Consider the following 27,460-nt stretch of genomic DNA (forward strand, 5'->3'; position numbering starts at 1 on the left):
AGCAGCAACACTGCTCTGACTAGTTTTTGTAACTTTTTTCTCACAAAAAAATTGGCAGATTTTTTGCTTATAAACACTCCTGAGCCTCTTCTCCAGTATGAACAAACCCAGCTCCCTCAGCTACTCCTCATGGGCCATGTTTTCTAGAGCCTTTGTGAGCCTTGCTGCCCTTCTCTGGCCACACTCAGCCCCTCAATGTCCTTTTTCCCGAGGGGCCCCGAGCTGGACACAGCACTCGAGGTGTGGCCTCAGCAGTGCCCAGCACAGAGGGGCAGGCGCTGCCTGCTCCTGCTGCCCACACTGCTGCTGATCCAGGCCAGGTGCCATTGGCCTCTTGCCCCCTTGGGCACACTTTGGCTCACCCTGAGGCGGCTGGTGACCTGCAGGATGTGCCACTTGGCCTTGTGGAACCTCACGCCCCTGTCCTTGGCCCATTGATCGAGTCTGTCCAAGTCTCACTGCAGAGCCTTCCCGTCCTCCAGCAGATCCACACTCCCACCCAACTGGGCATCTGCAAATTTACTGAGGGTGCTCTCAATGCCCTCCTCCAGATCAATAAAGATGTTAACCAGGACCAGCCCCAAAACGGAGCCCTGGAGAACACATTTCAATGCAGCTCAGGTTGCACAGTCTGCAGCTGGAGGCTGCAATGCCCCCACAACAGAAAGAGCTGCCATCCCTTGGCATTGGCCACACACACAGGTGCAGGAAAAAAAACTTTTACCAGGTGAATATGGCTGACAGAACTGAGCTCTCAGGCACACCCTCCCTTTCCCTACTGACCCTGAACTCAAGAAAAGGGATTTCACCTTCCAGCTCTTGGCACCATTGGATCCTCACACCATCAGAGCTGCACCAGCCTCTCTCATCCTTTTGCACCTTCTCCCCACTCAAGCTGATGAGCAGCTTTGATAAGAAAAAATGCAGTTCTGCTGCCAACAAGGTGAGCCAATTTGCAAATGCAACTTACCCTGCCAAAAACAGCTACTGCCTTTTTCTTTCAGAGGTGAGTCATCAGAAGGAATGAAAATGTGTTGCATTTTAAACCAAAAGGAAAAGAAACGAAAGCACTCAGAGAGGATTTGGCAAAGCCAAGAGATGCCAGTGTGGCTTATCCTGTTGGCTGCTCAGTTATTGCAGCCCTTTGCTACTTTACCATTTGTCTTGTTTGGAGATTGTGCTCAGACCATTCAGTTATGGGTGCAGGAGAAATTTAAAAAATCATAGCTGATTGCTGCAGCAGTGTGACTCAGTTGTCAGCGTCCGGCTAGCTCCAGCACTGCTAGCAGCACGAGGGGGCACTTCTCCTGAGAGCTGGCTTCGGGATAGCGCCTAAGGCAGTGCCCAGCTTCCGGCTGTAGGCACACCTTGTGCAGGACGGAGTCTAGTAAAGGCTGCAACCAGCGGAAAGAAGACGGCGGACACCAACTGTGGCTTAATCCAGGCTTTAATGAATCCTGGAGGGACCGACAGGAGAAGACGGGGGGAAGGGGTGACAGCAAGTTTTAACGCGTAGGGAGGTGCCAGGCATTGGGCCAATGGGGGTGTAGTGGGGAGTGGGGTCCAAGGGATTGACACGTGGGCAACACCAACGGGAAACATTCGGGGGAGGGGCCCCGGTTCCTCAGCCAACCATCGAACTCCCCTGCTGGAACATTCTAGCAGTAAGGGCGGGCAGTGAGAGTGATTGGCAGGGTACTGGGGAGGGATCAGAAGAAAAGATCCAAGGGTTTCCAGGGAAACCAGGGCGGAGTTTAGGGGATACATTGTTGGCTGGGGTGGAACCAGGAAGACAGACAGCTCCAAAGGCGGGAAGGGAGAACTGGGGCAGAACCATTTTCAGACAGAAGGGCATTGGAACAAACCAACCTAATAACTTAACAAAACACACTGCAACAGATTGCAAAATAATACAACCTAGGAAAATTTAAATAGATTGTGAAGTATTTACATCAGGGTGATGGCAGTTACCACATAGAGACCAAAATAAGCCCTTTTAACAAAACTTCATTTCTATCCTTGTTCCTCAAGCCCTACTATCCATTTCTTCGGCTGATGTAGTATAATGTCAAAATACTCTTCAATATCTTGTATTGTTTATACTTTGCAACACTTCTGTTGTGTTTTCTAAAAGTTCCGAGTATTTTTTAGTTTGAAAAAAAAGATCTATTATTTTGGTAGCAACATTGCAGTTCTGTGTTTCCTTTTGGTACTCAGCTGAAGAAATAAAGAAAAAAAAAGAGCAGAAAAAATTGCAGAAGTGGATAGTAGATCACCAGGAGCAAAGTTACAGGAGATGAGTACATTACTGCTGCCACTGCTTAAGAGCATCTCTCACAAAAAGCAGACTGGCTACACTGTCCCAACTCCATCATTTCAATTCTCCATGACTTGTTTCTTGCTTTGCAAAGCTGAGCTGATCCATTTTTACCTAATATGAATAACAACTAGTAATCCTCACTTACAGTTCTCTTGTATTACTGCAACAGCACTAGGTCCCCTTCGAATTTTTTAGGGCAATTGTAATGCCATCCCTGAATTTAAACAGGTTCAAGATATTATTTGTAGCTTACTCTTGAAGGTAATTTGTAGCAAAAGTCAAAAAATTATTGCAGATGGTCAGTAACTGGACTGTTATGTGTCTGGGATGCACACGATGATTTAAGTACTGCTTCATTCTGTGTGACTCCAGGCTTTGAGAAAGAGTAATCCCACTTGGCATTTGGACTCCCTTTGGTCTCAGGAATTATGGATCCAGAGTAACTTGTTAGAAGCTTGTGAAAAAATGTCTCTGAAGTTTACAGCAGAGCTGAAGTGTACAGAAGGATGAGAATTCAATGAATAATTCAATGAATACTAAGTTTGAAAAGCATATCCAGTTATCCTACTGGCTATGTTCAGTTACTATCCACTGTTACAGTACAGTGCACAATATCACCAGGAAAATTGTGAATGTCATCTTCAGACCGATCTATTAACACATTTTATTTTTGATCCAAGTTACTTTCTACAAATTACCAAGCTGTTTTGCCTTTTTGAGGCTCTTGCTTTTTTTGTGTTAAGTATTTACATGTATAACACAGGTGGCTCCTCTGTCTTGGTTTGGAAAGACAGGTGTTTGCTAAGGAAGGCAGGAGCCTTTCTTGAAATGGAAAAATGTAAATCCATTCCTTCTGAATTGTCATGAATTTTAAATTAAGGGGGGCTCTCAGGTAAAAATCAAAAAAACCAGTTCTTTATTACGGAAGAAAATAAAAAGATAAAATAAAGAATGCAGTAAACCAAAACAGCACTGACAGAGTCAGAATACAACCTGACACCCTGTGGGTCAGGGTGTTGGTAGCAGTCCAATTGGAATTGTGGCTGCAGCCCTCCTGGAGTGTCAGGTGTGGTTCTCTTGGAGCGGGGATCCTGTAGAAAGGTGTAGTCTTCCTCTGAAGATCCAGTGGAAGAGGCAGCTGCTGTTCTTCTGGGAAATCCAGTGGAGAAGCTGTGCTGGTGTTCCAGAATTTCAAGATGATATCCAGGTAGGAATGCTTGGCTCCTCCCTCTGGGCAGAGCATCTCCCAATGGGATGCTGTAGTTCTTATCAGCCATGCAGTGACATTCAATAGCCCATTATCAGCAGATGTCTCCCCTGGAGGGAGGATTGGCTATGGAAGAGAGAAGGAAAACTGCCCAATTAACAGAAGACAACTGGCATACAGGTGGCAAATAGAATCCATACTGCTTGGCAATCTAGTATATCCTGAACCTGATCAAGGAACCGAAAAGGAGCTTTTAGATTTTCTAAGCTGAGGTCTGTTTTGCCTGTTTCTGAAGCTGCAGTCCAAGAGCAGTGACAGAAAGGTTGCTGATCTGGGAGCATGCTTCTAGCTTGAATTTAGGCCTGAAGGCATTGTACCAATTTACAGCTCTTACAAGAGTTCTGTCACTGCACAGAATTTCCATAGGCATTACAACACAAAGAACTCCCTTTCCCCCCACAAGCTCTTGGTGCAGCTTTCTGTATCACCCTGGTTATGTCCTCGGTGAGGGGCCTTTCTGCAAAAGGAGAAGGAGACTCTTTAGCATAATTGTGTTTTCTGTGGAGTGTTTTATCATAGTCTATTAATATTCCCTTTCCCTCAGTTCCATAGCTGCTTACTGCTTTCTAACTCATTGATTTTAATAAACCAACTAAGCATGCTGCTGTATTCTATTCTACTCTCCCTGTATTCTTTTCTACTCTCCCTATGGAGGAAAAAAAATTGCCCATAAAACCTATATGCAACAACTGCCTCAATCCAATGAAATGCAAGAGGAAACAAATGCCCAAAGAGCAGAAATCCCCAAACGGGTCACATCCAGTCACGGAGAAGCTGATGGGACAGAGCCATGTGGCTGGAGTATGTGTATTGCACTCTGTATTGTTAATTGACTGATGCTGAGTATTTCAGCAGGTAACTTCCAGGGCTTCCAGGACTGTCCTGGTGGCTGTGATCCCAAATTACTCATCAGTAGCAAGTGAACAAGAACAGCCTCTAGGAACAAGGGCATTGCTGAGGCTCTTGCTTGCTGTGGCGGCAGGGTGGCCGTGGTAAGGGTGCCACAACCTTCCTGAAGAGCCTCCTAAGAAGGACAGCTCAGGGGCACAGGCACATCCTCCTCCCAGACCAGCGTGTGATGTTCAGCTTCCTTCTTCAGGTGACACGGAGAAAAAAGGCTGGAGCTCTGCATGGCATTCCACAGAGAAGAAGCCTTTATTAAGAGCAGGGCACTCTGCATAGGGAGCCAGGGACAGAAACTCTCAGAACCAGGGAAAAACGGGATTCTATAGGGAAGGCAAGGGGCGGGACAAAACTGGTAACCAATGGGATAAGGGCTCAGGGGCAGAACACAAAGGGAAGGACCAATGAGTACTGGGGGATCAACATAAAGTTGCAAAGGCAGCTGGGGGTCATATTTGCTCGCCCTGACTAAAAAGTCAGTGGGTCAGGAGTTGGCCCTCCAGGGGAGCACAGCAAACTCTTCTCTGGCTGGATCTCTGGCCCCCACAACTCCCCCTTCTTTATTTAATAAAAAATCTTCTCCTAGAGACCTTGCAAGTAACTTCTTAGAACAGCTGAACATATATAAGAAAATAACAACATTTAAAAGGACCCAAAAAATATTTCTTAGGGGATCTTCGGATCTCTAGCTGGTCAGAGTGACCCTGATATACGTTAGAAAGTCTCTTTTCCCAGCCCAGCGCTCAAAGAAGGAGTCAGAGCTCTTCCATTCTTGGTCTCAAGGTTGTTTCTTGTATCTTATCTATAAAATTCTTTCTCCTGTCCTGACGATGTCCGCTCAGCAAGACAGTCAGAGGCATTCTGCCTGCCCCGAGGCGGTGTTATCTTTTTATACTAAAAACTACATGTACGATATTTACAATTATTTTCCAATACCTATCACCTATGTTAGACAGTGAGCTTCTACTCTAGACCAATCTAAAAGTGCCAACATCACAGCAGAAGATGGAGGCCAAGAAGAAGAAGGAGAAAGGCTGGACACGCCCCGATTGCTCCATCTTGCCCCCTGAATCCCCATTCTAGAAACCCCAAAAATCTATTTTTCATCCCCTGATAAATTCACTATCATTCTACTTAAACTTTCATGGCTCGCAATTCTTCATATAAGGTTGGTAATCGTTTTATCCAAGGGCTAAATCAAAGGCACAGGGGTCTTGGGCTCTGTGCCAAGGACTCTGAGCCCCCTGGACAGGGGCTCGAGTCCTGCAGGGCAGCCAGAGGAATTTCCTGGGTTCTGACAAGTAGCCCTGTTGCAGTCCCTGCATACAAGAGTTTACTTGATCACTTTGATGCCAGGGAGCACCAAGAACTTGAACCTTCCTGGAGTGCAGCCCTGCCTGCCTATCACGGAGCAGAGGGAAAAGATGAAGAACCTGGGTGGTGGTTGAGCCAAATTGGCATTTTGCCATTTCTGATTTCCTCCCAGCTTTTGCAGCAGGGTGACAACCCCACGGCTGCAAAGCACTTCCTTTTGCAAGGCACATGCAGACCTCACTGGAAGGGGCTCTTGAAGGAGCTGCTGCAGTTGGCAACAGGAGCTGTTGATGAATTTTTCACGTTGCTTAACCCCCCCTGCCAAATGCCATCAAGAGGCTGAGGAAGGACACAAAAAGATTACCCTGGAGAAAGGGAGGCCAAAAGCTTGGAAAAGGAGGAAAGAAACGCTCTGATGATGACGATGACAAAAAAAACCCAAACAAATTTATTTTGACAGCAAATGAACACCGGCTGCCCTCCAGCCCTCCCAGGCTGGCAGGCCGAGCGGTGCCGTTCCCATGGCATGAGGTGCTGGCAGCCTGCGGAGAGAAACCAGAGAGCCACGGTCAGTGGCAGCAGGCTCCTGTCCCCCTGTCCCGCCATGGCCTGTGCCCGGGCCAGGCTGCTGCCTCTGCTCAGAGCCCAAACCTCCCGACCCATTCTCTGTTTTTAGAGAAGGGCAGCGGGGCAGGCCACGTTCCACCTCCTCTGCTTAATCATGGCACAGCAACCTCCTCAGCAGCTGCAAGAGCGGGATGCCCGTGTGCCCACTGCCGTCTGCCCGGAGCTCTTCTGCCAGCCGAGCTGTGGAGCCGGGTGCCCACCTCTGGGGAGCTGCTGCCAGGAGAGGAGCCGATCCCAAACCAGGTCCTCGTCCTTCTGGAAGGGGCTGTCCCTGCAGACCGTGGCCCCTGGGACAGCGCTGGCACTGGACGCGCTCCACGGACGCTGCAGGTGCTTCCCTGTCCCGTCTGGACACCAGGTGTAATCCTCCTGGGAAAACAAAAGAACAATTGCATGAAAGTCAATTCAAAACAAGACCTGGAAACAAGAAAAAGCACAAAGCCTGTCACCGTTTCACAGGCCTGAGGAGGGTCTGACCACTCCATGTGAGAATTAAACCTGTCCAGGGGTGGGGAAAATCCCCACCTTTCCTGCCCGTAAACGCACCCCTTCCTCAAGGGCCTACAGAGCAGACCAGCTGGGGCATGGCTTCAGAACCCGTCCCCCCTTCTGCCACCCCCATCCACATGGATGGATGCTTTTGTCAGGCTGGCTGCCCCCGCCTCAGCCTGTGCCAGGCTGGCTGGCAGAAGCTGTCAGCAAGGCCAGGAGCCGGGTCCCCTTCCAGAATATCCATCCCCTGTCCCGCCAAAAAGCAGCTCAGTGGCCGGCAGAAAAATTAATATTCCCCAGCGCCGCCGAGCAGGGAACCTCCGGCACGTGGCCAGGCCGAGCCCTGCCATGCCTGGAAGCACCAGCATCCCCCCGCCCCTGTGCGGGCTGGGGACTCATCTTGATTTCATCGGAGTGCAGAGCGTGTCCTTCAGGCAGGGGCCGCAGCCAAAACCAATTGGCTCTGCCCCACCAGCGGCCAGGTCCAGTATGGTGTTCCAAGCTCCACGTCGTGCTCCAGAAGAACACGCCAGCTGTGCCTCGGCTTGCGGGGACATCACGATGCCATTGAGCTGCAGGGGGATGTTTCCTCTGTCCCAATCCGTGTCACCTTCACTGCACTGCCACCACTTCTCCAATAGGACGGGCAGCACGGAGCCGCTCCCTCCACAGCTCGTGGGGACCAGCGGAAGCAGCATCTCCTCGGCTGCGCTCTCTCCTCCGCGCTGCGGCCGCAGGGAAACGCTCCGGGGTTTTCTTCCAGTGCCACGAGACGCGTGCCGCTGCTGCTTGCTGGGCTCCTGGATCCTACTGTGCTCAGGGATGCATCTCTGCTGTCGCCTGGGCCAGGCAGGGCTCCTGCAGCCAAGAATGCTCAAAAAGGTCCTCCAAGCATGGCCTGTGTGTGGGGTCCATGGATAAACACCACCTGATGAGGTGCTGGCACTCTGCAGAGAGAAACCAGAAGGCTCCTGTCCATGCTCTCCCACATTCCACAGTGCCCAGGCAACACCAGCAGTGCTCAGAGCTGCACCCAAAAGCTTCCTATTGATCCTCTCTTGCGGAGGACACCAGCACAGAGGCACTGGTGCCACCTCCTCCAGCTAAGCCCAGGAGATCCACCTCCTCACCAGCTGCAAGAGCAGGATGCTTATGTGCCAGCTGCCCCTCCCAACCCCATTCTTCCCCTCGTGCCTTGAAGGCGCATCCCCACCTTGAGACACCCAGGGTGGGAAGACGAGCTGGCCCCGGACGATGTCCTTGTTGGTGTGGAAAGGAAGGTGCCCGCAGACCAGCTCATAGAGCAGGATGCCCAGGGACCAGATAGTGGCTGGCTGGCCATGGTAGCAGCCAAAGAGGATCCACTCCGGTGGGCTGTACTCCGGCGTTCCTATGGGACACGGGCACAGCTCATCAGGCCCATGCTGCTCCCTCCCGCCCTCCTTCCCTCCCTCCCAGCCAGCTCCCGTTCCACAGCAGCCAGCCCCTGCCCTGCCAAAAAGCAACTTGGCTGCAGCTGGCTGAAGAAGGATTCCCCCTCCTTCCTTCCCCCCTCTTCCCCCTCTGCCAGCAAAGCGGGGAACTCAGCTGCCCGGCTGGGCCTCGGCTTGGGCTCACCTGACATCCGGGTGTAGATCGTGTCCTGGAGGATCGCGCCGCAGCCGAAGTCGATGAGCTTCGCCTCGCCCGTGGCCAGGTCGACGAGGACGTTCTCGGCCTTGATGTCGCGGTGCAGGACGCCGCGGCTGCTGCAGTGCCGCACGGCCTCCAGCACCTGGCGGAACAGCCCCCGCGCCACGGGCTCCGTCAGGAACCGCCGCTGGTGCAGGAAGTACCAGAGGTCCTGACAGCGCTGCGGACGCTCCATGACCAGCGCGAAGCCCTCGGGCACCTCGAACCAGTCCAGGAGCTGCACGACGCCGCGGAAGCCAGGCCGCGACACCATCCACAGCAGCGCCAGCTCCAGGGGCACAAGGGCGCCGTTGCGCTGCGGGGGGACCGCGATGCCGTCAGCGGGGCCGATGCTGCGCCGCGCCTCGGGCAGCCCCTGCCCGGCCCCGCCGCGGCTCGCCATGGCCCGGCCCGGGGCGCTGCGTGGCCCCCGCTCAGTCCACACTCGCTGCCCTCGCAGCGTTCCGGCTGCCGCCCTGCCGGGCCTCGCCTCAGCCCCGCCTGGCCCGCCCCGCCGGCTCCTCCCGCTGGCCCCGCTCACTCACCAGCCGCGCCCACTCCGAGATGCGCTCCCGGGACACTCGCTTGATGGCCACCTGCGAACCAAGGCGAGCGGCGGGCTGAGCTCGTCGCCCGCCGCCCGCCGCCCGCCGCCGCCCTCCGAGCCGGCCCCGTCTCTTACCGGGGCGCCGTCGGCGAGCCGGGTCCCGGAGTAAACGCTGCCGCAGCCGCCGCTGCCCAGCAGCGGGCCCTGCCGGTAGAGCTGCTCCAGGGGAGGCTTCTCCGCCCGTGCGGGCGGCACCGCGCTGCCGCTCTTCTGCCCGGGGCACCCGCCCGCCCGGCGCGCTGCTGCTTGCCGAGCCGCCCCGGGCTGCGGCGGCTCCGGACCGGCGGCCGAGCTGGCGAGCGGCGGAGCTCGGAGCGGGGAAGCTGCCGGCCACGCTCTCGGCCACGCGGCGGGCGCCGGGCGGCAGCGGAGCGGCTGCGGGCGGAACCGCGGCAGGGGCTTCGTTCGGGGCCGGGGCCTCGGCCGGGGCTGGGCCAGAGCCCGCGCCAGGCCGAGCCAAAAGACCGCGATGCTCCGCCAGCACCAGAGCAAGCGGCTCTTCCAGCGGCGCCACAGCCGGTACGCAGAGAGCCCGGCCGAGGCGGAACCACGGCGGGCCGGGCAGGGGCGGGCACGGGGCGGCCCCGCCGAGGGGCGCCTTGCGGGACGCGGCATCAGCCGGGCTGGGAGAGGCGGAACACGGACGGCACGGCCCGGCACGGAATGGGACGGGAATACAGTGAGTGGGAGGGAAAAGGCGATGCGGAGCGAGGGAAAAGTCGATCGGAAAATCGATTGAGAAAAGCGCTGCTGCTGCTGCTGCTGCTGCTGCTGCTGCTGCTGCTGCTGCTGCTGCTGCTGCTGCTGCTGTGGAGCCGCCGGAGCTCGCGGCCGTTCCTCCGTTGCCCCGCGAACCCAACGGAGGAGCCGCCGCGCGCCCCAAGGAACGAAAGAGAGAAACAAACAAATCACACCCCAAAGTCATTCCTATTAGAGAAGTAACCGAAGAAAACAGTGTAGCAATAAAGAAGAGTGTTGGCTTGTGGCTTCTTTCTTCTTTGCGTGAGACGCAACATTTCATGGGTGTGATAAACGAGTTCACTGGATTTAAGGATCATACAATTTTTATTTTTATTATTATTATTATGCAAGCAAGAATAAGCAAAGTTCAGCGCTGGGCGGCCGGGAGTCTCCGCTCCTCTAGGCTCGCACCGTTCCTATCCCCAAGGTTCACCTTTTATTGCCTTCTTCTCCCGGGTTCAGGGATGACGTGGTCTGTCTTTTGCTCTTGCTCGTTCAGTTGCTAGGGGGTCTTTTTCTGCCTTCTGGTGGTCGTGGGATGAAGGCTCCAAGTCTTCCTCTTTAAGCGCTGAGTGAACTTTCCCTTATAAGGCATATCTATACAGTGGAATTTTCAGAACACTATACGATTCCTGCAAGCCTAAGCAATTCTTGTGAGTTTAAGGATTGTTGTTACAGCCTTCCTCTGTGACCTCTGGGTGAACTTTTCCTTATAAGGTATATCTTTACCATGGAATTCCCAAAGCACTATACGATTCCTGCAAGCCAAGCAACCATATGTGGCTGCGCATTTAAGAATCAAGCGGTTTTAGCTATTTAGTTATTGCTTTGATATTGTATAATTATTTAGCTATTGATTTCATTAATGAACAAACGTATTGCTACTTATTACAATCCCCCATTTTTTTTTTACCAATTTTGATCATTAAATCTTTTTAGTTCCTTCCTAGTGTGAAAAATGCATGTATTTTATGATTGCCTTTTCTCAAATATTAAAATGAATATTCTAAGTGTTGTGTTAGAAAGTAATGCTGTATTAGTTTTCTTAAGTACTGTGTTAAATATAGTTTTAGGTTATAAAAATTGTTCAAATAGAAACGATGCTATGTAGGATACTTTTTTAAAAAGAAAGGACTCGCAGCGAGATAGCAGCCACAGGACACCTAAAGCTTTCAGAGAAGAAGAATTTATGGCCCTCTTATCAGAAGAAACCAACTTCTTCCTGCCTCGAAGGCGCTGTTAGGACTTGGAGGAAGAAGTTGACGATGACCAGACAGAATCCTGTATTTGAATGGAATTGATGCATCATGTATGAAGTGTATGAATATGCAACAGGGGATTGTTTTTAAGGGTTAATCCTTTGTTAACAGGGGTCCTTTTTCGGGCTCGTGCTGCCCAGAAAAAGGTACCCGGATGTCCGTAACTCTTTGTCTTTATTGTCTCATATTGTCCTAATTCAGTTTGTCCAAATTATTATTACTCTAATTGCATTACTATTTTTATAACCATTTTATTATTATTAAACTTTTAAAATTTTAGAAACAAGTGATTGGCGTTTTTAACACTAGCAAGCGTTAACTGAGTTTCCTCATCAGTTAAGCTATGTGCACTAATTATAGATGCCAATTTCCTTAGCTTTTTCATCAGATTCCAATTCAGAACGAATAGAACTGCTGACAAAATAAAACCAAGCACAATCAGAATCAAAAGAACAGCAATGGGATGGCATATACTGTTTAGGACACTGTGGTAGTAGGAGCCCACCCGAACAGGGTATCCCACCACCTGTGCTCGCCATCTTGCTTTACCCTCTCTATAACCCGGTGTATTTTTCCTACCTCATGGTGAACAGTCACCAGGGTTTTCTGTCCGCTTTCCTTGATTTTCTCGAGGATTTGGATCAGGTCTTGATGGAGCATCTGTTGTCTCATTAGAGTGAAATTCATCCCAATCAGGGTGGGCATTAGCTTGTGAAGCAGTGTGTAGTTGGATTGTAATAGGTGGTGAGAGGTGACTTTAGCTTCATGAGTGATATCACACCCTGTAATCTTAGTGAAGTTACAAGCACAGAAGTTTGAGTGATTCTTTGTATCCACCACAATATCATCTACAAGCACAGAATCACAAATAGTTCTAAAACACGCACATCCATTGCCTATGGATGTAAGAACTGTTTTAGAAGTCTCATTAGGACAAATCTCAAAATGACAGATGTTTTGCTCCGTGTCTAAACAGATATCTTGAGCTATAATTACATTGCCTTCACAGCTGAACCCCAGTTGTTCTCGGATAATACAAGATTCCAAATCAACAGTTTGCCATGTGTCATCAAACTGACATAGGGCCCATCCCCTATGTTGTCTAGGATAGAGAACAGCTCCGTCATGGTTTATTCCTAATGCAGTAACAGGAAAAACTAGATGTACAGAGGCATTGTGTATGGTCAAGACAAAAGCAGTAGCTGTATTTGAAATAGCATTATAGGTAAAATTCACCAGTTTCCACCAGGACTGGAATTCTCTTTCAAAATCGTTGGCATTGTCCCAGATTATTTTCCGAATTTCTGTGGGGAAAGTGCCTTCCTCGCCTTCTCTTATAATCGAGGCAGAAACTGACTGCATCCACAATTGTGCTTGGATACAGCTGAGGGCTGAGGAAACATTATTTTGTGCAGCACTGAGTGCATCAATCACCAATTTGTGATTGTTCACATTTACTCTTTCCCAATTTGGCAAAATGTTTGACAGCATCCACTGGTGTGTCCCCAAGGCTAACAGAGATGACTTCAGTGGTTGCTGTAATTTGGACAGATCTCTAGTCCTAGCAGCCAATTTGTTCATTAGTACTTCCGAATCAATGCTATTCAGAATTTCCAATCCTGTGCCTAGAACACCGGTCACATCTCTAGGTTTCCTTGTTTTAAAAGAGCTGCGTTTCCGGAGCCAAATGGTCCAGCCTTCAAAGGATGTTTGCAAAAACGGAGAACAAGCTGGCTGGATGTCTGAAACATTGGTCTGCATCAGCAGTTCGACCTGTTTGAGAGACCATGCTGGATTGAATAATATTTGTTGTTGACCAGTTTTCCTGATTATATAAGGTCCAGATTTGAAAATGTTTGGGGTGAGTATAACTGGTGGTGCAGGTGGAGTGGTGATATTGTGAGGTTCAGCAGTGGTAGAGTGTGTTTTAGTATCTATTATAAATTTAAAAGAAAGGCCCTGTGTATCTTTCGACCAGAGTCAGACTACCTCTGCAGTGTGAGTTAATGTGAAGTTTTGCCAGCAGTCTCGTGTTATTGGGTATGCAGGGCAGGGTCCTAGCAACAAATTTCTTTCTCCTTTCGTACTCATATCTCTTTTACCTGGGGCTTTCCTGTGCTCCGTTCCTGTTCCTGTGCTCCGTTGCTCTCCCCCACTACTCCTCACCTCTCTGCCTCGCCTGCCAGCCTGGGTGCCTCGCTCTGCAGGGATCATTATCTTCTCGGCAGCAGGGGGAGTCTTCAGGGGGTGCATTATTTGGGCTTTCTCCTTAACTCCTGCCCCCACTCCTAAGGAGGGCAGGCTGTCAGGCCTCCAGGCAAAGGGTCTCTTGCAAAGGATTTCTTTGATTTTACGACAGACTCTCTGCCGTCCCTAGCGAGCTTTACAGGGCCTGAGTCCCACACCTACTTAGGGTTCACCCTCTGCCTTTTATTCCCTTTCTCCTGCCTTCCTAGAGTTGCGTCATTCTTCACTACGTTCTCTACATTTTTGTTGTTGATAGACTCGGGAATAGCGGCGAATCGTGCTATTCCACTCGTCAGGCCTCACTTGCCACCCCAGAGGAACGTGGATTCCCTTCTTACACAAGGTAGTTAATATGACTGTCTGGTTTTGGCGTGTGATCCTCTGCAATTGGTGTTGGAATTCCCATGCCCGGGCCCAATCTCTTCTCTGTTCTACATTTTCAACTAGTGACGCTGCTTCTCTGTCAGGGATCTCCCGCTCTCCAGGGATCCTTATAAATTCTCTTAAGGCTCTTAATGGATTTGCTCTTCTCCAATCCCAATCACAAGTAAGACACCATGCACTCCTCACCAAATGTGACTGGAGAATCCACCATTTGTCTCTACAGCCCCCACAAAAGATTTTTACCCATGCCCGACAAGAAGATTCCCAACATTTAAGACACTCGGTGTAATTGAATAATTCTCGCCTCACTTCAGCCACTACTGAAAGAGCAAGCATCAGTTCATTCCAGGTTTTCCACGGCAGAGGGCACTTGAACTCCTGTTCCAGTTCCTGTAGGGGTTTTCTTACCAAGAGTCTCAGTCGGTATAGCTCTCTGTCCCCTAATTCAGTCATTCACGTTCCCAGCTGGCGCAGGTCCCTGTGCCTTCCGAAGGGTTGGCCGTAGATCTCCAGGGCGACTGGTCACCTCCCAGGGGGTGTCTGCAGTGATGGGTCCTTTCACTCGACTGGCATGTGTCCAGCCTTTTTCAGCAGTTGGGATGGCTGTTTCTGTGGTAAACAGGACAACATAGGGACCTTCCCATTGGGGTGTTAAGGATGTCTCTTTCCAAGTCTTAATTAGGAGCCTATCTCCGGGTTTAAGCTTATGCATTATTATATCCAAAGGGAGTCTTTGTCCCAATAGCCCTTTTTGTTTTAATTCCTGCCTCCATTTCATTAACTGTTGTATGTAACCCTGAATTTGACTATCTTGCATTCAAGGATGGTTCCCCGGGAGTTCTAAGTCGTAAGGCATTCCATAAAGCATTTCAAAGGGAGAGATTCCCACATCCGTCCTAGGCTGGGTTCTAATGTTTAGCAATGCCATGGGTAAACATCTGACCCAAGACATTTTAGTTTCTACCATGAGCTTGGTGAGTTGCTTCTTGATTTCTCCATTTGCCCTTTCCACCCTCCCTGAGCTTTGAGGGTGCCGTAAGGGGTGTGATATTGCCATTTAGTGCCTAAGGCCATGGTTACCTCTCTCAGTACTTTCTTTGCAAAATGGGGACCTCTATCAGAGTCTAATATTTCTACTAGTCCATACCTAGGGATTATTTCTTCCAGCAGGGTTTTAATCACCACATTTGCAGTAGCCCGCGATGTAGGATATGCTTCTACAAAGTGGGTTAGATGATCTACCAGTACCAATAAGTACTTGTATCTCCCTACTTTCGGTAGCTCGGTGAAATCTATTTGTACACATGAAAAAGGTCGGTGTGCTAATTCCCTTCCTCCTGGAATCCTTTCTCGAGCCTGATGTCTGTTAACTCTTTGGCATGTTATACATCCCCTAACTACTTGTTTTGCTATGTTGTAAATTCCTATACACATGTACTTAATAGTAAACTGATCTACTAAGGCTTGGGTTCCCCAATGAGTCTGGTCATGCAGCTGCTGCACTTTTCTTGGGCCATAGATTTTGGCAGTACCTCCCTATCATCTGGCAATTTTCGAATACCCCCATTCTCTTTTATTCCCATTTTGTCTAATTTCTCCTTTTCCTGGGCTGTGAAGCTCAGGACTCGAACTTTCTCATCATCTCCCATTCTCCTTATCCCCTGATCCTGGAATTTTCTGAGAGCAGCTTCCTTTGCCTCTCTGTCTGCTGTGTTGTTTCCTCTGATCAAATGGGAGAGACCCTTTTGATGTCCTTTAACATGTACGATTGCTATTTTCTTTGGGCCGCTTAAAGCTTGTAGTACCTGAGTAATTAGTTCCTGATGTATTAATTCTCTTCCTTGGGAGTTTATTAACCCTCTTTCTTCCCAAATTTTCCCAAAAGTGTGTACCACTCCAAAGGCGTATTTTGAGTCTGTGTAGATGGCCCCAACCTTAGCTTCCAAGAATTTTAGGGCCTGCAATACTGCATACAGCTCACAGGCCTGGGCTGACCAACTAGGACTCAAAGGTCCAGATTCCATTATTTCCAAATTTTCACCTCCCACAATCGCATATCCAGAGATTCGCTTTCCTCAAGAACTCTAGAGGACCGATCCACAAATAACCTTTCTCCCCCTTCTAGTTCTTCCTCTTCGAGGTCCAACCTAATTTTTGTTTGTTTTTCTATGCTATGTAGGCAGTCATGAGTTAAATTCTCCTGTGGATCCCCAAACAAGAATTCAGCGGGGTTTTGCAGAGAGGTGGTTTCAAGTATCAACCAAGGGAATGACAGTAAAATGCTCTGGTATTTCAAAAGTCTTGAGTCTGTTATCCATTTTTCTGCCTTTTGTTGCAATACTGCCCCTATGTTATGGGGGATAAAGACTTTCAGTTCTCCTCCATAGGTAATTTTGAGAGCTTCTTCCACTAAGAGGGCTGTTGCCACTATAATCTGCAAACATGTTGGCCATCCTCTACTTACAGGATCTAGTATTTTAGAAATAAATGCTACTGGTTTTCGACTGCCAGCCCAGTCCTGAGCCAGTACCCCAAATGCTGCTCCTGCCTCAGTGTTAACAAACAAATAAAAGGGTCTCCTAACATCCAGGAGGCTTAGCACTGGGGCATTAGCCAATTCCTCTTTTAATTGTTCAAATAATTCATCATCCTTCTCAGTTCATTTCATCAAACCTTCAGCAGTTAGTTTTTCATACAAAAATTTTACTTTACCACTAAAGTTTTCAATCCATTGTCTGAGGTATCCTACAAGACCCAATAGCTGCCTGATTTGTCTCTTATTTCTTGGGGGAGGAAGGGAGAGGATTCCCTTAACCCTCCCTGGGTCTAGTGTTTTAGTTCCTTTACTAAGTTGGTGTCCTAGGTACTTCACTTCTTCTTCTACGAATTGCAATTTACTTTTGGACACCTTCAGCCCCTGGATGCTTAAAAAGTTCAGAAGCTTAATGCTTTCTTCTCTAACAGATTCCTCGGTTTTTCCAGCAATTAAAAGGTCATCTACATATTGAACAATGGTTATTCCTTGGTTTGGGGTATAGGATTTCATTATTTGCTCTAGTGCCTGCCCAAACAAATTCGGGAATTCTGTGAATCCCTGTGGGAGCACTGTCCCCCTTAGTTGTTGCTTTCGGTGGGTATCGGGATCTTCCCATTCAAATGCAAAATAATCTCTACATTCTTCTTTCAAGGGGCACGTCCAAAAGGCATCTTTCAAATCTATAACACTATACCAGTGATCATCTGGTTTCAATTGACTGAGCATGTATGGGGGTTTGCTACTACAGGGAACCGGGCAATGGTTCTCTTATTTATTTCCCTTAGATCATGTATTAATTGGTATTTTCCATCTGATTTCTTTACAGGTAAGATGGGGGTGTTGAAGGGAGACATGCAAGGTTCCAAGAGCCCTTGTTGTATTAACTGTTCTACCTCTGGTTTTAGTCCCCTTCGCCCCTCCTCTGACATGGGATATTGTTTTATCCTTACTGGGGTTTCTGGGTTTTGAATGTTGACTGTGAAGGGCTCTATATTCAATCTTCCTGCTGTATCAGGGGTATACCAGACTTCTGGGTTGATTTTCTTTTTGTCAGTGACCCGTAAGGGGCACAACATGGCTTTCAGCTGTTTTTCTTCAATATTTATATTTTTCCCTAATTCCACCATTAAATCTCTTCCTAATAAATTGTAATCAGCTTCGGGGATAAGTAGCAGTGATCCTACCGCTATTTTCTTCTCTGATTCTATTATGACATCTTTAATTACAGGAACCTTGAAGGGTTCTCCTTTTGCCCCAATAACCTGCACTGTGGAAGGTGAAATCTTACATCCCAGGGGCAAAGATTGAACTGTTGATCTCTCAGCCCCTGTATCTACAAGGAAGGTTATGGGGGTTTGCTGGAGACCCACCTTAAGTTTTACCAAGGGCTCCGATGACATTTGGGTCCCCAATAGATAGAGCCCTTGACCCCCCTCATCCTCTTTGAACATTTTCTCATCCCTAAGCCTCTTTCAGGATTCACTCTTCATGTGTCCTTTTCCACCACAATAGTAGCACACTGTTCCTTCTCTCCCTCCAGTTGGAGGTCCTCCTAAATCCCAGGGACCTCTCCTCATGCCATTTCTTTCTTGTGGTGGAGGGTTGTTTCGCTGTCCCTCCCTGACTGCCGCCACCATCATCCGAACTTGTCTTTTGTGTGCCTCATCCTCCCGTCTAACATATACCTTCTGAGCCTCCCTGAGCAATTCATCAAGTCCTCTGCCCTGCCAATCCTCTAACTTTTCTAATTTCTTTCAAACATCCTCCCATGATTTGGCTACAAACTGTGTTTTAAAGAGCGCTTGCCCCATTGGCATCTCTGGGTCCACCCCTGAGTAGAACTGAAAACTCTTCCTTAATCTTTCCAACCATTCAGTGGGGGTCTCATCTTTCCCTTGGCACTCTTTGAATGCCTTGCTTATATTTTGTCCCCGGGGCACAGCCTCTCGTATGCCCTGGATTATGATGGTTCTTAAGTCCTGCATATGACCACGATGGTTGGGGTCCTGATTGTTCCAGTTGGGATTTTGCAAGGGCCAATTCACATCAGCCGCGGAACCTTGAACATGTTGGGTGTCCCAAATCCTCATTCCTGCCCTTCTAATCATCCCTCTCTCCTCTGTTGTAAATAGGATGCCTAGAATGGATTGCATCTCTACCCAAGTATATATGTTTGGCCCTAGGAACTGATCCACTCTTTCTGCTACTCCTATAGGGTCTTCTAATAATTTTCCCATCTCTTGCTTAAACTCACGGACATCTCCCGAGTTCAAGGGAACAGTGACAAACCCCATCCCAGCTTGAGGTCCTCCTAATGCTATTTCTCTGAGAGGGAACAACCCACTGCTCTCTCCTTCCTCAATTACTGTCCTCATCTGACTCCGAGTATGGCCCCTGCAATCCGGGGAGTCCGTGACCTGCTGTCTATTAGGGGACGATGCCGGGGGTGCGTTTGGAGGGGGTTCAGGGGGAGCTGGTGGTATATACGGGGGAGGATAAATAGGAACATATTCCTCCGGTCGAGACTTTTTCTCTTTGTCTTCCTCCCCTTGACTTCCCTTAAGGGGGAACAGCCTAGCTGTTTGCTCATTACTTCCTACCAACCATAATTTAGCATGTGCACTCTCCTCCGGGTTCACCGGCTCTTTAGAATTCACATAAATGTTCAGGGCTTGACAGACCCAATCTTCGAAGGATCCGAAAACGGGCCAGTATATACTTCCTGAATCCAGATTATTACCTCCCCATACTACCATGCAATAATTTATCATTTTTGCCTTATCCTTCCCCTTTCTGGAGGGAAAGTCATCCCAATACTTGATCATTAATCCTAACGGACTGTCCTTAGGTATTGGGGGTAACTGGGGACCCTCCCCCATGGGATCAGAAGGCTTGCTCTTCTTCTGCCCCATCTTCCAAGGCACCTCCACACACACACACACACACAAAACCCTTCGGCTGTGGCTCACTCCCTCACGGGCTACGAGAACCGCACTACTAGAGGGTCCCTCTCACGTCGTCCGCAGGTGGACGTCTCATTCACCGTGCCCTGGGATCCCAACCCCAACCGAGCGGTTCACCTCGTATACTCACGCGTCCTGTGTCGTCGCTCGGATCTTCATGCACAAAGTTTACAGTGTTACCGGTGTTTTCCTTGCTTATTCCCGAATTTAGGTTTGTCAGCCCAGATGAGGGGTCAGGTGAGAAGGCCAGGGCCACCAGGTGGTGGGGCACCCCCACAGGATTCTCGAACCAACCCCGATTTCTGGATCCGAGTCACGGCACCAAATTGTGATAAACGAGTCCACTGGATTTAAAGATCATACAATTATAATTTTTTTATTATTATTATGCAATTGAGAATAAGCAAAGTTCAGCGCTGGGTGGCCGGGAGTCTCCGCTCCTCTAGGGTCGAGCCGTTCCTATCCCCAAAGTTCACCTTTTATTGCCTTCTTCTCCTGGGTTCAGGGATGACGTGGTCTGTCTTTTGTGCTTGCTCGTTCAGTTGCTAGGGGATCTTTTCTGCCTTCTGGTGGTTGTGGGATAAAGGCTCCAAGTCTTCCTCTTTTAACCGCTGAGTGAACTTTATAAGGCATATACATACAGTGAAATTTTCAGAACACTATACGATTCCTGCAGGCCTAAGCAATCCTTGCGAGTTTAGGGATTGTTGTTACAGCTCTCCTCTGTGAGCTCTAGGTGAACTTTTCTTTACCATGGAATTCCCAAAGCACTATACGATTCCTGCAAGCCAAGCAACCATATGTGGCTACACATTTAAGAATCAAGTGGTATTAGCTATTTAGTTATTGCTTTGATATTGTATAATTAATTAGCTATTGATTTATTAATAACCGAACGTATTGCTACTTATTAAAGCTCTGTCCCTCTCTCTTTCATCCCTTCAAAACCTGGCAGAGGAAACCAGCAGTGCCGTGTCTGTCTGCTGGGACCACCTGAGGCAGCGGGAATTTTCCATTTCTTTCAGATTGTCCTTTTCTTCCTTTTGTTTTTTCTTTAGTATATGAATATAGAGTTTGTTAGAATACACAGACTCCCAGGAGCTTTCTTTTGCTACCCAGGCTCTGCAGGGCTTAGGGGAAGAGGGGGACAAGGGTGCCTGGGCTCGGCCAGCTGCCCAGGCGTGCAGTGTTGCAGGGAAAATGGCCAGAAGCCCCTTGGCCTTTGGTGGTTCTGCGGAATCTTTTGTGCTGGTGACAGAGCGGCTGGGCAGGGGCCGGAGCTGCGGGGATCCCTGTGAGAGCGGTGCCTGGAGATGGCCACAAGCCCTGTGCCAGGCAGGAAGCGCCCTCTGTGTCCTCCTGCCCGTGTGCTGCTGGCTGGATTGCTGAGGGCTCCCGGCTGCCTCTGGATGGGGCTCCTCTGGAGCTGCTGTGGGGCTGCGGCGCTGCTGCCGGGCAGCTTGGCCAGGCTGGGGCAGCCCCTGAGGGGCTGGGGCCATGAAGGGATGAGGGGCTTGGAAGCCCTGACAGGACACGGCAGTGGGAAGGCACGAGGGGGATGTGTGAGGGAGTGGGTGTCTGTAACGTTGGCTGGAGGGGGGAGTGGGTTGGAGACAGAGAGAGCACTCACCCCGATGTTCATGTGGCAAACAGAGAGCGTTTATTCTCAAGCCCTTCCTTCTAAAGGGCCTTTGAGAAACCCAGTCTGGATATTTTCATTGCTCTGATCTCTATGCCTTGTCAGATTCTGGCCAGTGAAATGCTGCAGCCCTGGGAGAGATGTGACTGGGCGAGGCCCCTGGCAGTCCAACCAGGGCTGGTGCATTCACACAGCATGAGCCAGCCTGCACTGTGACACACGGCAACAGAGTGCAAGGCACAGCTCCAGGTGCTCCCCAGGAACCTCAGCTCTGGGAGCACTGTCTGCCCCAAGCTCCAGGGGCTGCAGTGGGAGCCCGGCTGGGCTCTGCCCTGGGGCCATCCTGCAGGGACAGCTGGACACAGGGAGCATTCCCTTGCCACGAACAGCCAGGCCAGGGCTTAGGGGCAGCTGCTGCAGCCCGGACTGCACTGTTGTGTGCTGTGCTCTGGGGCTGGGGTCCCCGCACAGGGCACTGGGCTGGTGTGCCACAGGAGACAGAGAAGCTTCAGCTTCAGCCTAACTGAGGTGGGTGCGTGGGCTGGGAAGAGTGGGGAGGCTCAAGGGAATGCACAGAGCTCATCCTGCTGCAAGGACGAGGAAAAGGGAGAGGGAGCTCAGCAGTGAGGAGAGCTGAGGGCTGGAGAGCAGCTCTGAATGACACTAAAATCCCACTGGACCTCTTGAGACATTGCTGCTCCTCAGCCAGTGACAGGATGAGTCCCTAAAGCTGGGGCTCTGCCTTCCTCATGGTGAGGGGCACCAAGGAAGGCAACAGTGTGATGGAGACTGCAATGGGCTGGGAACTCACTGGGGGAAAAGAGGGAGCAGTTGGGAAGTAAAAGGCAGGTGGAGGAGAGAACTATTCAGAGAAGGGCTGAGCTACAACTTGAGCAAGATGAAAAATGTCATTTGGGCTCATCCTAGATTGATTTCATTTCCAAAGTTACTGAACAAGTTTATTTTCTGGGGGGTGTCATGTTTTCCCTTGGAGCTGTACACTCTGCAAACTTGAGCTGTGCTGCCAAAATGCTCAAGCAAGTCTGTGCTGCAGGTCACACCATTTCTTCTTTGGCTGATTCCGGCCCGGTGCTGAGCTCCAGCAGAGCCCTGGAAGAGCCCAGAGCAGCCCCAGCACCCGCAGAGCCCGGCTGCAAGGAGAGAAAGCAGAAACCGCCGGGCAGTTGGAGAAGGCTCCTGTTGGCTTTGCCCCACTATTCCCATGCCCAGGCCTTGCTGGATGTGCTCAGAGCTGGGCCTAAACTTTCCCATCAATTCCCTGTTTTGGAGGAGAGCAGGAGAGCAGGACATGTGCCACCTCCTCAGCAGCTGCCAGAGCGGGATGCCCACGAGCCCGCTGCTGTCTCCCAGCACTGGGATTCCCCCCGTGCCCAGAGATGAGGATCCACCTCGAGAGAGCCCTTGTGGCAGCGAGAGCTGATGGTCCCAGCTGATGTTCTGGCCCCTCCTGAAAGGGTGCTCCCCGCAGACCATCTGCTGCAGCAGGATGCCCAGGGACCAGATGGGAGCTGGCTTGCCATAGTACCAGCCAAAGTGGCTCCATTCCGGGGGGCTGTATGACCGTGTTCCTATGGAATACATATGGAGTTCAGCAGGGGGATGCTGCTGCTCCCAGAGCCTGGCCCCAGCATCCCTGGGTGTGTGGGGGCTGCCCCAATGGCACACGGGTGACCACTGCCCTCTCGCCAGCACCTGGGACTTGTGTACAGACTTGGGGCTGGGAAAGAAGCCACTGGTGCTGGAAGAGGGCAGCGAAAGCCCTGGCAAGGCCCAACCATAATAAGGAAGAACCCACTCAGTGCTGGGAAAAACCATGCCATCATTATCCCCGCCTGCATTGCCACAAAAAACCCAAAACAGACCAGGTGAGTGGAGCAGTCCAAGGCCTTTCTCACCTGCACACCAAACTGGCTGGGGCTCAGGTTCTAGCCCCCCTCTCTGCTACCCCCACCCACGGGTGTTTTTGTTGGCATGGCTGCCCCAGCCCCAGTCCTGAGCAGAGTGGTGGGCAAAAGCTGCCAGCAGGGCTGGAAGCTGGCTTCCCACTCAGCCCTGCTCCAAAGCAACTCAGCTGAAGACTCAGTGCCATGAAGGACAGCAAAAGAGAGAATCCCTGCTGCCACACCCAGCTTGGGCTGTGAGATGTTGGGCCTTGAGACACCGGTACCAGGAGCACACCCCTGCGTGGGTTCACCTGCAAAGTGAGTGTAGGCTGTGTCTTGCAGGTAGGTGCCACAGCCAAAGTCAATCAATTTGGCCTGCACGATGTGCAGGTCAAGCAGGATGGTCTCTGGTTTGATGTCCCTGTGCAGGACCCTGCAGCTGGTGCAGTGCCGCACGCCATCCAGCACCTGGCGGAACAGCTCCCGCGCCACCTCCTTGGGCAGGAACCCCCGTGCCCCAATGAAACGCTGCTGGTCCTGACACCACTCCGGGCGCTCCAGCACCATCAAGATGTCATTGGGGAGCTCAAGGTACTCCAGCAGCTGCACCACACCAGGGAAGCCAGTGAACACCTTGGCCAGCAGCACCATCTCCAGGGGTGGTGCCGTCGGGCTGCAGGAGGAGCACGATGCCGTCAGTGGGGCTGATGCCGTGCCGGGGCTCGGGGAGCCCTCAGGCAGCCCGGGATGCTCTGCGCCCTGCGCTGGACCCACGCCCACTCTCCCTCGGGGCGTCCTGGCGGCTTCCATCGTGCCGGGCCTCGGCTCATCCCCGCCTGGCACGGCCCGGCTGCTGCCGCTGGCCCTGCTCACTCACCAGCTCGCCCCAGTGCCGGACGCGGTTCCGTGGCACCCTTTTGATGGCCACCTGCAAGCCAAGGGCAGCAGCGGGCTCAGCTCGCCGCCCGCCCTGCCCAGACCCATCCTCCGCCCTCCTCCTCGTCCGCCCCCTCTCCTGCACCTGCCGCCGGCCCCGCCGCTCACCGGGGCGCCGTCCGAGAGCCGCGTGGCCGTGAAGACGCTGCCGAAGCCGCCGCGCCCCAGCAGCGAGCCCAGCCTGTCCTGCTCCTTCAGACCCTGCTGCGCCGTCCCTGCCGGCGGGACGCGGCTGTCAGCGCTCGGCCCGGGGCCAGCAAGGGCCCCCGAGCGCCCCTCAAGCGCCCCGGGCCGGCCATGCCCAGGCGTTGGCTCCTGGGAACGGGACAGCGGCGGCTCAGGGCCGGCGGCCGCGCTGCCGAGTGGCGGAGCTTGGGCCGGGGAAGCCGCAGCGGAGGCGGCGGGAGCGGCCGTGATGCCTGTGTCCTCTGCGGGCCCCGGGAGGAGCCGGGGCCGGGGCCGGGGCCGGGCTCGGGCCAGGCGGAGCCAAAGGGAGGCGATGCCGCCCCAGCCCCAGGCACTGATGCCCGCCCGGCAGCGCCACTGCCAGCACGGCCAGAGCCGGCCGGAGGCGAGACCGCGGCGGGACGCCCGGGGCCGGGCACGGGGCAGCCCCACTTGGGGCCGGGGGCAGGCCGGGGGCATGGCCCGGCCGAGCATGGAGAGAGAGACTGGGAGAGGAGGGGACACCAGGAAAGGGAGAGCGGGACAGGGTGCGGGACTGCAGGAGTGGTGAAGTGAGAGGGAGTCGACAAAGTCGCTTCTTTCGCTGTTTCGCTGCTGCTGCTGCCGCGGCAACTGAAGCTCTGGGGCCGTTTGTCCCCGTGTCCGTTTGTCCGCTGCCCGCTCGCCCCCGCACCGAGCCCCGCGCTCCCCAGGGGCAGCCCCTGAGCCTGTCCAAACACGGGAACTTTGCCACGTTCAGCCAAGACCCAGAGTCTGGACTCCTGCACAGCGGCACAGGAATCCCCTCGGTCTCTGCTGTGCATTGTCCCTGCTGAGGGTCAAACACTATCGGAGTGCATTCCCTGAATGCAGAATTTGTACCTGAACCAAGCACTACACTTACCTCTCCAGCATTGCTTTCAAAAAAAAAAAAAAAAATGGGAAGGCAAACTGGATGCAGCTCATGGCATTTGACAGTGTCTTAAACATGCCAAGTCATGGATCTTAGAGGTGAGATGCATTTGGAATGAATGGGATGGAGAAGCAGTGCAACATGGAAATTGGGAGCATAAAAATAAATACAGTAAAACATCTTGGTTTGTTTCTTTCTGTTTTCATTTCATTTCTTAAAAGCTCTTTCAGTTCTTCCAGAATCTTGTCCACAGTCCTGTTTGCTCTTTCCAAGAACCTTTCCTGGAGAACCAGGTGCAGCTTCTGTCACAAGATGTGCCACCAGCTGCAGCTTCTCTTGGCTTTTCACACCGTGCATGCAGCAGGACTCTTGCTGCAAAGCAGGACAAATGTTTGAAGAACTTTACAGCTTGTTCTTTCTTTTCCTTGTGGCCTGGGGACTTGTGCCATTGGTGAGGTTTTCATTGTTACTGTTCTACACCAAGAAAACATGATGGGCTCCCAGGAATTGTTAGGGAATGCAAGCCTGACTGAATGCAGAGAAAGAATCTCCAGAGCCTGCAGCCAGAAAGGGAGAGCTGTGTGATAATCATTCCAACATCCCCATGGACATCTTGAAAGTGATGTAGAAGATGAAAATGGGTTGACAGAGGGAGTTTGTTTCAGTGTTCAGTTCAGGTGCTTCTACATCTCCTGCATTGATATAAACCAAGAGTACAATCAGTTCATGAAAGGCAGCAGAACAAGCTGGACGTCTCAGGAGATGATGAAAGAATGTGAAAAGGAGAAATGCAGGGAATGACTTAGTGAGCTTTGGCTGTACAAAGGATCATTTTTCCTAATACTTTCCAATCCATTCCCTCTGCTTTTGTCCTTCCTAATTAGGCCATTTTCATCCCAGTTTCCCCATGAAATGGGAACCCTGAGCTTGTGGAAGTGCCTGAAAGATGCCCTGTTCCTGTGCAGGGACACTGAGGCTGGAGCAGGAGCCTGGGCCCTCTCTGGGGCAGCCTCCTCGGAGCTGGAATTTGTGCCGTGCTGGGAGAGGAGGAGGAGGGGGAGAGCGCTGGCGCTGTGTGGCAGGAGCAGGAGGTTTGGGCCGCAGGACATTCCGTCTGCGCCGCTGCCCCGCAATGGGCGGCCGTGCCCGGGGCTCTGGGCCTGGCCCCGCATGCGCTGAGCTCCCGACACTGCGGGAGCTGCCCGGGCTGGGCTCAGCTTCCCGCTGGGCCTGGGCAGCAGGCTGGGCTCCAGCTGGGACCAGCAGCAGCTGGAAATACCTCTGGGAATCTCCATTTGCTGCTGCTGCTCAGAAGAAGAAACAATGGAGGGAGTCAAGAAGTTCTGGTTTCTCTTGCTCCTGGTGGATTCTTTCATTTGATTTGACACTTGAGAGGCAATTTCTGTCATGGCCTCTGTCAGTTGATTCTATTTCAGCAGCAGCAGCAGACACAGGGCTGTGTTTGAGCACTGCAAATATGGCCTGTGTGGCTGCTTTAATTCTCCTTGACTTTGTGCTCAGGGACTTGAGAGCATTTCAAGATCTGCTAATCATAATGCCTGTGACCAAAAGCCTGAGTTCACCTATTGCCGGGGCTATGTACAAATCACAAATGGGACGGGGCTGCTGAGGAACGTGTCTCGAGCTGTTCATTTTCCAGCATCAGTCTCATTACATGGTTATGACAATGGGAAGATGCCAGCAGCTCGTGTCCTTGGCAGCAGACAAAGAACTCAATGTTACAACTTACTTTAAAAGTTTTTTGACCAATCCCACAAAGCAAAAGCATATTGACAGTAGTTCTATCCAGCCACGATAAACACATGTACCTTCGGTTAAAATAATGCTTGCCTATTTTGAATACAATACCTGCTTGTAAGCCTTAAACACAATGCACAGAGCTCAAGCTTAGAACTTCCTAATATCTCAGTAGATATAATTTTGTGTAGCTTAGGGAATTATTCTACCAAGCGTTAATACAAAAACCATTGTTCTATTTGTCCTTACTTTCTACTTCTATTATAACTTTTCTGCTGACAAATCTTATGGCTACCGCTTAGCTCTAATTGCAGTTCTGCTGTCTCTGAGGCCTGCCTTTTGCAGCTTTCTCAAACCCCTCTGATTTTAAGGATTCCTAAATTCACTGTCATGAAAGTACTCTGATCAAAAAAGGCAATTGCAAGTTTTACAGATAAATTTCAAGTGGCAAGCAGAAGAGGGACAAGAGCAGCCAGGTTCTCCAATTCCCAAGGCAAAGGCAGCAGCAGCCTCCTGCTGTCACCTCAGGGTGAGTAAAACAGTGCTGAAAACAGCGCTGGAACCCGATCCTTTCTTCCTCTGAGGGCTGGCTCAGGGCAGCACAGGCGGGCCCTGAGGAGTCAGGGCTGTGTGTGGGTGATTGCTGCTCTAGTCCAGAATTGAGCTGGAAAAAGCCCTTGGGAGCCGAGGCAGGAGCAGGTGGGAAGGGGCCGGCGCTGCTGCTGCTCCTGGCCGGGAGCCCCGGCTGGGCCGGGCCGGCACCCCCTGCGCTGCGGCTGCTGCTGCTGCCAGAGCCGGGCGGGACTCGGGGACA

At 51.4% G+C, this 27,460-nt stretch overlaps 2 protein-coding genes and 1 long non-coding RNA gene across 3 annotated transcripts; all 3 read right to left on the bottom strand.

The window, feature by feature from the left end:
- Positions 1–6,223: 6,223 nt before the first annotated feature.
- On the bottom strand, positions 6,224–6,710 carry LOC143696332 (uncharacterized). The gene is made up of 2 exons (XR_013185741.1): positions 6,632–6,710; positions 6,224–6,346 (listed from the first exon to the last, which is right to left on the bottom strand). It is a non-coding gene; the product is annotated as an uncharacterized LOC143696332 (long non-coding RNA).
- Positions 6,711–7,428: 718 nt separating this feature from the next.
- LOC129131910 (serine/threonine-protein kinase pim-1-like) lies at positions 7,429–9,816 on the bottom strand. Its single transcript, XM_054650895.2, has 5 exons — positions 9,277–9,816; positions 9,140–9,190; positions 8,541–8,910; positions 8,137–8,313; positions 7,429–7,870 (listed from the first exon to the last, which is right to left on the bottom strand). Exons 1-5 carry the CDS (start codon positions 9,814–9,816, stop codon positions 7,740–7,742), a joined length of 1,269 nt encoding a protein of 422 aa, XP_054506870.2. The 3' UTR covers positions 7,429–7,739.
- Positions 9,817–21,694: 11,878 nt separating this feature from the next.
- On the bottom strand, positions 21,695–24,470 carry LOC129131887 (serine/threonine-protein kinase pim-1-like). Its single transcript, XM_077192436.1, is given in 6 exon segments — positions 21,695–21,780; positions 22,380–22,559; positions 23,186–23,535; positions 23,537–23,547; positions 23,752–23,802; positions 23,919–24,470. Coding segments are annotated over 6 exon segments (1,230 nt in total).
- Positions 24,471–27,460: the final 2,990 nt, after the last annotated feature.

The sequence above is a fragment of the Agelaius phoeniceus genome, chromosome 33 (assembly GCF_051311805.1).
Source record: "Agelaius phoeniceus isolate bAgePho1 chromosome 33, bAgePho1.hap1, whole genome shotgun sequence".
NCBI lineage: Eukaryota > Metazoa > Chordata > Aves > Passeriformes > Icteridae > Agelaius > Agelaius phoeniceus.